Genomic DNA, 9,848 nt, shown 5'->3' with positions numbered 1-9,848 from the left:
TATTAGTATGAATAATGTAATAATAAAACGTCTCCAATCTACAAGTTTCTTAGGAGTTAGTATAGATCAGCATTTATCATAGATTTAACATATATTTACGATATCAAAACAAATATCACGAAATATTGGTGTCATCAGCAAACTGCGCCACTTCTTGCCAGAAAAGATTTAAATGTTACCGTATCAGTAATTCAATGATTTTACCTTATTTAATGCAGTTCAATGTTGGATGGGCCAATACGTATCCAAGTAGGCTCCTTGGATTGTTGAAATTGCAACAAAAAATTGTAAGAATATGTTTAATGTCTGACTATACTGCTCCTTCATAACCACTATTTAAAAAAAACTTAATCTGCTCACAATCTATCAATAATATTGAATGACTCCTGTATCTTAAAAAAATGGTCTTTAATATAGGAATAAATTATAATTATTATAATACTAGAAATCCGGAAAATTATTATGTCAAAAAATGGAAAAATACAGCATCATCTTTTTCTTTCAAATACAAAGGACCTTCGATATGGAACTCTCTCTCTCTCATGTTAAAAAAAAAATAATTTCTTAATTCGTTTAAAATGAAACTTTAGGACTTTTTATTCACATACTCTCTGCAAAATAATTAATCCATCCCAACTTGTATAACTTTTATAACTTTTATGCCATAATATCACTATGCTTTTTAAGCGTATCAGGACAATTACCCCCTGGGCAATCACCCCCCGGAAAATTACCCCCCGGAAAACTACCCCCCAAGGACAATTACCCCCTGGAAATTTACCCCCGGAGAATTACCCCCCGAGGACAATTACCCCCCAAGGACAATTACCCCCCGGAAAATTACCCCCCGGAGAATTACCCCCCGAGGACAACTACCCCCGAGGACAATTACCCCCCGAGGACAATTACCCCCGAGGACAACTACCCCCGAGGACAATTACCACCCGAGGACAACTACCCCCCTGAGGACAATTACCCCCCCCCCCCCCCGAAACACCATTACCGCGGCCCGAGGACAATTACACCCAGGGAATTTGTAACACTGTGACGTATAATGCGAGCTCCTCTTCTAATTGCTATTTAGAGAAAATGTCATGAACTTTCATTTTCTTAGTTATTTATGACGGAATAGATTTGTTTCGTACAGGGGTTGTGTATAAATTATATTTATATTCGTAGCTCACATTCAAAGCCCTCGTACCCATCTGCCAAATCTTTTTGCTTGACGTACATGTATCCTCCTAGGAGGAGATTTCACCCACCCCTCTCGCTCTGTATCCATTCCACCTTTGTGAAGTTGGACTTAATATGCCACGTGTATTGAATCAAAATAAAACAACACAGAGAAGGTTGTAGATGAGTACTAAGCAATCATTACTGTATGTAGGACGCCGAGTTGAAGTTATTCATGATTTATTCAAGAGAGGAAGGTCAGACAGACCTGATGTTTTAAATATTTAACGAGAGAAAAATCATAGAAACAGAGAGAGGCATCGAGAGAGATGTCGACGCTTAATGAAAGAGAAAGAGTGATAATAAGGAGAGAGGAGAGAGAAAGAGACAGAGAGGGGAGGGAGAGATAGAGAGGGAGAGCAAGAATTAGGTGTGAAGAGGAAGATCTAAGAGAACAAGAGATTAAATTTTACAAATGTACACGTTTCCATGTACCTTTACTTAATTTATATTATAATGTAAACGATATTGTGATGGTCTTTGCTTAATTTTAGTTTGCATTCTTTCCTTTAGCTTTATCTTCTAATTTACTATTCTAATTTAGTAAATGTTAGTATAAATATAATTTTGATTTCTATCTCTTCCCCTATGTCATAGCCTCCATTCTTGCTCTCCCTTCCTCATGTTAGTCCATCTCTCTTTCTCTCTCTCTGTAATGATAACCCCTCTATCAATCTTTTCTCCATCAACTCATGATATGTTCCTCCTCTTCTCCTTCTCGTTCATCATCACAATCATCATCATCATCTCAAAACTGTATTAATCAATCTATAAGACTCTTTAGATTGATCAATACAGTTCTTATAACATATGACCTTTATGTACAAACAATAAACCAAATGGTCACAATCATTTAATAAAAAGTGGTAAGAACAATTATTCCAACTCTATGGGCAACAACGTAATCTCCATTTTCTCCTCCTCGTTCAAATATTAGCTTCTTTTTCATTCTTTACTCGTGTTACTTCTCTATCTCTCTGACTATACTCACAAGAAAGTAGAATCAACGGTTTGACATGAAACAGTCTAGAAAATGAACTAAATTTATTCAAGTATCAAATGATTTTGAATTACAGACAGCTTTCTCCCACGAGATGAAAAAAATATCTCCCTAACCAGAAACTGGCAAAATAACTAAATGCCTTTACCTCTTTGTAGTCTCTCATTCTTCCCTCTAGTGATGGAGGGTCCTTATCTACTAGGTACACACAAATGTCTCTATACATAGTAGACGACCAGCTCTGCAGTCTGCATGCCTTTCTCCCCCCCCCCCCCCGCCCCCTCTCCATCCATCGTCCAGTTTATCTCTACCTCGGATGGCTGAACAGTACCCCCAGAGTCAAGGCAGAGAACACCCATAAAATAATGACTACCGGTACTCGATTTCCAAGCTTGAGTCCCCTCCTTGTAGAAAGTCACGTAACACTTCTGTTGTCCATTGTGAAATGAGCTCTCTCGTAGCATCTACGTTATCTTCTGATTCATGGGTCATAGTGTTCGATGATGCTGCAACTGATAAATAAAAGGGAAAAGAAAATCAAATTTAAGTTTGTGACCAAAGAACCCTGATCACTTCTTCAACACTAGATCATGTAGCAGACGTGTATGCAGGGGGGAGGGAGTTTCGGGGGTTGAACCCCCCCCCCCCCCTCCTCCAATTTTGTTTAGACTATGTGTGTGTGTGTTTTTGAGGAACCCCCCCCCCCTCACTTTTTTAATAACAAAAATAAATTAAACATTTTTTGTGCTAAAGGGTGACCCAAAAAAGGTGACCTTACCCCCCACCAACTGAACAAAATATCGGTCTCCCAAATTTCATATTTTCGGGGAAAAAAAGGAAAAAAAAAGGTGCTCTTACCACCCCCGGCTTATTCACCGGCTGGCCGAGTCGTTGTGAAATTGACTGCGTAATTTTCAAATTTTACCCCCCGGCCCCCCCCCCCCTCGAAAAAATCCTCCGTACGCCCCCGTCATGTAGATCCTCAAGTAGAGCTCATTGATATCAGACTATTATATTCAGATCCAGATCGAAAAAATCTATCGTTTTCATGGCCTCTTGTACTTTCTTACATTTATAATTTCTAATTGCAATCACTTTCTAGGCCTAACTGTTGGCCATTCTAGTAGACCCTATTCCATAATCAATTATAGGATCTAGAAAGTCTATTCATATTTCATGAGACATAAATCTCATATTACTGTACATTTCTACCTAAAACACGAGACGAGTGTACTTAAGCAGCTTAAAAGACAATCAGTCTACTTAAAATGCACACACATTTGAACATATGGGACTAGATCTAGGCCTACATTTACTAAAGTTGGATCTCGGTCCACTCTCATTACGTCGTATTATCAGCTTTATTAGTCATAAAAATGAATAACCACACACTTTGGTTTTCTTACCGTACAAATGATACTGGATTGGAAGAAAATCACTGCAGAATAGCGGACTATGTACAAGATTATGATGTTGATTCGATACGAATCCCGTTGTTTGCAACAGGACAGCTGATCACGGCGAAGGTGAAAATGGACTAGAATTATGTCCCGGCATGCTTTGCGATGAAACAACCGTGAAGGCACGTATTGCCAGAAGACGCATGTATCAAATCAAAGTACGGAATTTACATTTCTTAGAAATTTAACAATACATTGCGCGCAGATGAGTACGCGTTAAGACAGCTAGTCTCCCCAAAAATGGCCCAACAAAGAAATTAGGATGTAAGATATCATTATTTATGCATCCTCTGTAACTTTTCTAATCAGCTGATCGTATATTTGTCTTTGTATGTATAATGGGCCCTCATCCATGATCTATTCCAAAATTAAGGTTCTCTTCATGTTTATAAATGTAATGTAATATATATATATATATGGTGAACTAAAATATGTTTTCTTGTACTGTAATTTATTTTGAAATAAAAATTGCCTTCAAGTTAAATATATGGTATGTACGGTGCCATATTAAAAGAAAATAAGTATCCGCACTTGGGTACATTCATCTCAATGATTTTGTAATTCCAGAGCAGCGTTTTTTCAACTGGGGTGCCGCAAGAGAATGTTAGTTACATGACAATTTTTTTGGCAAACGTTGATTTTGTGAAAAACAAATATCAGAAACGGGTAGAGTATTTATTTTCATGAGAAAATAAAATGTAAACAAATAATAAAATATCTTTCTTCCTTGCTCACTGACAATATTTTGCGAATATATATCTTTTATTTCGACATCACATTGTTACCACACTCATCACAATTATAAACATGATGAATCAAGGCAACGAGAGGCCCGAATATCCTCATATTCGTGTATCAAGGTCATGACCGAATATTTCACTTTATATTCGTGTACATTCGGCGGTAAGGCGCCCGCATACCTTAAATCTGTGCTAGTGTGTTGATTACAACATTATGTTTTACCATTTTGAAAATGTCTTGTCCTTGTTTTTCTTGCTCGTTCACTAAATCAAGAAACAAATGTGCCCATACGTGTGTACATAGCACTTGACGAGTGCCAGAGTGATGCAAAATAAATAGTTTGTAAAGAATTTAAGATTGGGCGAAACTTTTCATTTCTTAAGAGGGCATCGTGTCGAACAAAAAGTTGAAATAACGCTGCACAAGAGAAATCCTTCGTAGAAAACAGCAACCACAGTGTTGTTGCATAGATTATAGTTAAAGAAAAATGTGTAGTAATGAGGAAGATCACGCGCAAGTATTTGAACGAATGTGGGTTCATGCACGGGATTATGGGCTCGTAGCCTTCACAGCATCTCTTAACGTGACAGATCGTCTTTTGCTATTGAATCCTGATTGTCCCCGGGGGGGGGGGGGGGGGGTAATTGTCCTCGGGGGTAATTTTCCGGGGGGTAGTTTTCCGGGGGGTAATTATCCTTGGGGGTAATTGTCCTCGGGGGGTAATTCTCCGGGGGGTTATTTTCCGGGGGGTAATTGTCCTCGGGGGGTAATTCTCCGGGGGGTAATTTTCCGGGGGGTAATTGTCCTTAGGGGGTTATTGTCCTCGGGGGGTAATTATCCGGGGGTAATTCTCCGGGGGGTAATTGTCCTTGGGGGGTAGTTTTCCGGGGGGTAACTTTCCGGGGGGTGTTTGCCCAGGGGGTAATTGTCCTAGAACCCTTTTTAAGTCTTTATCAGTACAAACTTAGGTACTTTATTAGGCTGGGGACTGCCTCGACAGAACCTTTATTTGGTTCTTTTGCAGTTTTCCATTTCATGTTTCATTATCTTTTTCTTTGCTGTAAACATGTTCATTTTTTACTCTTGTCTTTACTTCTCTTTTTAATTGTGTATTTAAAGTTCAATGTATAATATACTGGGTATCCTAAATGTAATTATGTTTTCAATGTACTTTTTTAATGGACTTGAATAAATCAAATCAAATTGAATTGAATTGAATTGAATTGAATTATTAAATGTTAATATCTAATCCCCCAAAATGATATATCAAATATGTTACAATCTTCCAAAACACTAGAAAGTAATCTGCAGTCCTTCTCAACGACAATATATATTTGTATATAATTAGGGTACAGAGGGTGTTATATATACCAGTTTGAAAAAGAACCATTCTCGAAAGTGTCGTGAATATTCAAGGGATTGGACAAGGAAACCCTTGTGCAAACAAGTTTGCTTAGTGGAGACAACAAAAGGAGGTGTATTGGCCATTTGCATTACCTCCATTACACATTATCCTATTATTCTGGTCTTCAGTGACGTAATAGCGCTGAATGATTAAATTCCCTTTGCACAACGTACTTGTTGAGAGTATATTAAATTAATGTAATTTCTCCGTTAGCTTCTGAGATCGGTGGTATACTGCTGCAAGGGTCTGATCAGGTCAACAGATAATTACGTACTAGATAGTCTACAATATGACATGTTTTGAAGAACCGACCTTTTCGCTTGGTCATTCGCTCTCCTCATTATGCTACAGTCAGTGGCAAACTGATGGTAAATCGGTGACAGAGCTGAGGAGATTTCGGAGTTCTCATTTCCAAATTAAACGAAACTGTCATTGGATGTGCTTGGAAAGAGTGTCGTGCATGATGATGAAATTGTACAACATCACAGCTATAGGTACTACCACCACGTGCATATGACTCTTGCTTCAAGATAACTCATTGGAGTCTTCATAGATCTTTTTACTCCGTCTCAGAATGAAGGTACCCAAATCCTTGTTGATTAAAACATGTATGATCTCGTTATGTCTAGGCATTACGTGGCATCTCGTCTTTACATATCTTAAAGATGATGTTTTCACCACGAAAAGAGATGATTTTATCACGAAAAGAGATGATGATTTCATCTCGAAAAAATTTGATAATTTCACCACGAGAACACTGAAGAGAAGCCTCGGGCACATCGAAGATGAGGTACTCAATATGGACGTTGAAAAGATGTTGAATTTTTTAGGATTGAAAAAGGATCTAAATGTGAAAGACAGTCGCCTGGTTGGGAAATTACTACGCAGTATGATATCTAATCGTGAAAAATGTTTAATTCGTATTATCAAGTACTGTGGCAAGCGGTGTGACCACATGCTCGGTAATGATTTGAACCATCAGACAAAATGGATTCGGTTCTCTTGTCCATTTTCGGAATCATGCAGTATCGAGACAAGATTCGTCGGTGAGGCTGATCTGACGAAGAGACTCATGAAATCGACTGACGTCCTCGTATTTGTCGACTCCCTGCATGAAGGTCTTCATCTAAGTCAGCTGATGGCGGAGCGACCACGCGGTCAACTATGGGTGCTCTTGTCCCGCGAGAGCCCCCAACATGACCAAGAGTACGCGCCTCCTGAAGGGGTAGGTAACCCGTATAATCTCACCATGACCTACGCTTCGGAATCCGACCTCTATTTTCCATATTGCTACTTGCAAAGGAAACCGCTCGCCTCAGTGCTGGCCCATGCCCCTCCCGCTCCCAGGAAGACCAAACTAGTTGCCTGGATGGCATCCAACTGCTATCACCATGTATCCTGGCGACGTAGTGAGTTCGTCAAGGAGCTGCAGAAGTTCCTTCCCATCGATACCTTTGGAGAGTGTGGCGACTTGGGACGATTGACAGACGTTAAGGTTCTGAGAGATTACAAATTCTACCTGGCGTTTGAGAATAGTGAATGCAGGGAATATATCACAGAGAAGATTTGGAGGACGTGTCTTCAGAATGGAATTGTGCCAATCGTTTACGGCTCCACTCGCGAAGACTACGAGCATGTTCTTCCACCCAATTCCTTCATCCATCTCGAGGACTTTAGCTCCATGAGCCACTTCGTCGAGTTCATCTACGAACTCGATAAAGACGAGGAAAGGTACCAACGGTATTTTGATTGGAGAAAAAACAGGAAAATTGTCTGTCTTTCGTCGAGATTCTTCATCATGTACGCCCCGGAAGTGAATCTATGTTACCTCTTGCGGAAGCTCATCCATGTCCATGTGTTCCCGGAGATTTCGTTGCAGAAGAGAGAGCCGGATTTCAGATCTTGGTGGCAAGGCAAGTGCACAGATTCCACAGAAAGGAAGGAAGTTCTTGGTTTTGATATTCACCAACCTATGATTAAAGAGAAGAAGATTCCAGCAAACCCCTAATTGTAACTAAGTCACAACAGCGATACCATCGCTTTAACCGACAACAGACGGAACGAAAAAATGCCCCACACAATCATGGCCAAGAATCGATCTCGGTTTGAAGTAGACGTGGAGTCGGCTTTCCGGTGCGACTGAGGTATATGAATATCGGTTCATATCCATAAAAGCCTTACTTAGCTAGTTGTCGTACTAATTAAAGGTTACAGCACATAGTTGAAAACCAGGCTTAGTGAGGTTGTTTGAACTTAGGCCCATTTATTATGTGTATTTACTAGTATTAAGTACCAGGATAACCATGGTTACTATGGTGGATGGTAATTTGGACAAAAAAACATGGTTACCACAGTCTTCTTTCATCGTCTGTCTAAAGAGTTTACATATTGTGGAAACAATGTGGTAGAGAAAAGCCCACGTGCATATTAATTGGGAAATATCGAAAATATGACACTTTGACCTCAAAATATTCGTGTGCTGCTTTCAAAAGATATTGTGTACTTTTGTTAGTGATGGTAACTGAAAAGTAAAAATATGATAGAGAAATTAAAGGTAATTTGTTTGCCTTGTGCGAATCGAAGTGGATAAACGCTGCATTCAAGCCTCAAATCGGGATTTAGTATACATAATAGGTCTATGCATTTTGTAAGTATCATGTATATATTTGCTTATGTTTTTTTGCCCATTCGCATATATTTGCACAATCTTTTGAAAATGTATAATTGAGTATGTTTGCATATTTTTTTTTGAAATTTTACATATGATTTGCCCATGCTATGTCAATAATAACGAGATCTAAAAATACCCCAAAATCCAAAGAAGGAAAATTTAAAAAGCCCTGTTCATCACCTTTTGAAGTGATGTATTACATAATCCGAACATTAATTTTATTGGCAAAACAATACCTTTGAGTTGGTTTCTTTGTATTCAATGTTTCCTCATGTCATATCAATGTGCAATTGCAGCTTAATAACAAATGTGGAGGGTAATAGTGTGTAACAATAGATATTACATTAGTTAGCTGTCTTGTAAAAAAGGAATTTATATATATATATATATATATATAAATTACATTGTAGGGTAAAATAACGTTGAAAGGGCAGACCTTCATGTGTCAACTAAAATAATACAAGAAACCGCATCACTCATGATGGCGGATAAATGTGGTAAAGAGGCATACGTAAAGGTCGGGTGATAGCCAAATATAAGTTGATTCCTGTTGATGTGTAGGCTGCATACAACTCATATTTTGTTATTCAACCATCTGAATAAAATTTCATAGATTTTTAGATATTTAAAAACAAAAATTCTCAGGCCTGCTATAAGCTCCACCCTAAAAAATACTCCAGATCTCATTCTTTTTTAGAATTTTTCTCGGACTTTTGCTCCCTCCCTCGGCCAGCGGACTCTCAATCCGCCACTGTTAAGAAATATTTACACATAATGTACATTTCAACTCATCGAATTTCACTTTAATGTATTGATGTAATGAATTGCCTTGCCACGAGTCGTGTGCTGATTGGAAACAAAATCTATGAGCCTCTCGAATCAATTAATATTCGTCTCAAAATACAAATGAATGAGCCATTTTGGAGATAGCACTTGTACAAATGACCCCAAAAATCTACAGGTCTTTTACACATAGAGACGTTCCACTTTGTGCATTTTAGAATAAACACTGCGAAAGTGATGGAGGTCCTTCACCAATACCTTTTGTTTGCCCTCTTGAAAACAATACTTCATCCTGTGTATCATAGAACTTACCGCCGGTGCATAAATGAATAATGATTACATAACGTTCATGAGCACGGATCCAGCAATTGCTTTGATGGGTGTTTACCATAGAGCTATATGATATAGCTCTATGGTTTTTACAGTTTTTTTTTTTTTTAGAGTTTTGTTTAAATTACGTTTATCTGCCCATGCGCAGATAGTATCCCCGGAGTGGTTTACCTTATTATTTAGCTGCATTCACACTGCAAACAAAAATCATCGACTTTTCTCACA

At 38.5% G+C, this 9,848-nt stretch overlaps 1 protein-coding gene and 1 long non-coding RNA gene across 2 annotated transcripts; one reads left to right on the top strand and one right to left on the bottom strand.

Annotated features, from left to right (window-relative positions):
* Window positions 1-2,184: 2,184 nt before the first annotated feature.
* On the bottom strand, window positions 2,185-3,690 carry LOC115922380. The gene is made up of 2 exons (XR_004063441.1): window positions 3,640-3,690; window positions 2,185-2,745 (listed from the first exon to the last, which is right to left on the bottom strand). It is a non-coding gene; the product is annotated as an uncharacterized LOC115922380 (long non-coding RNA).
* Window positions 3,691-5,511: 1,821 nt separating this feature from the next.
* LOC589688 (glycoprotein 3-alpha-L-fucosyltransferase A-like) lies at window positions 5,512-9,108 on the top strand. The gene has a single exon (XM_011681162.2). The coding sequence runs from the start codon at window positions 6,414-6,416 to the stop codon at window positions 7,845-7,847; it is 1,434 nt and encodes a 477-aa protein (XP_011679464.1). The 5' UTR covers window positions 5,512-6,413; the 3' UTR covers window positions 7,848-9,108.
* The last annotated feature ends 740 nt before the right edge of the window (window positions 9,109-9,848 follow it).

Source organism: Strongylocentrotus purpuratus, unplaced genomic scaffold (genome assembly GCF_000002235.5).
Source record: "Strongylocentrotus purpuratus isolate Spur 01 unplaced genomic scaffold, Spur_5.0 spur5_scaffold_11, whole genome shotgun sequence".
In the NCBI taxonomy this organism is placed as follows: Eukaryota; Metazoa; Echinodermata; class Echinoidea; order Camarodonta; family Strongylocentrotidae; genus Strongylocentrotus; species Strongylocentrotus purpuratus.
This window is presented reverse-complemented; position numbering and strand designations above follow the sequence as displayed.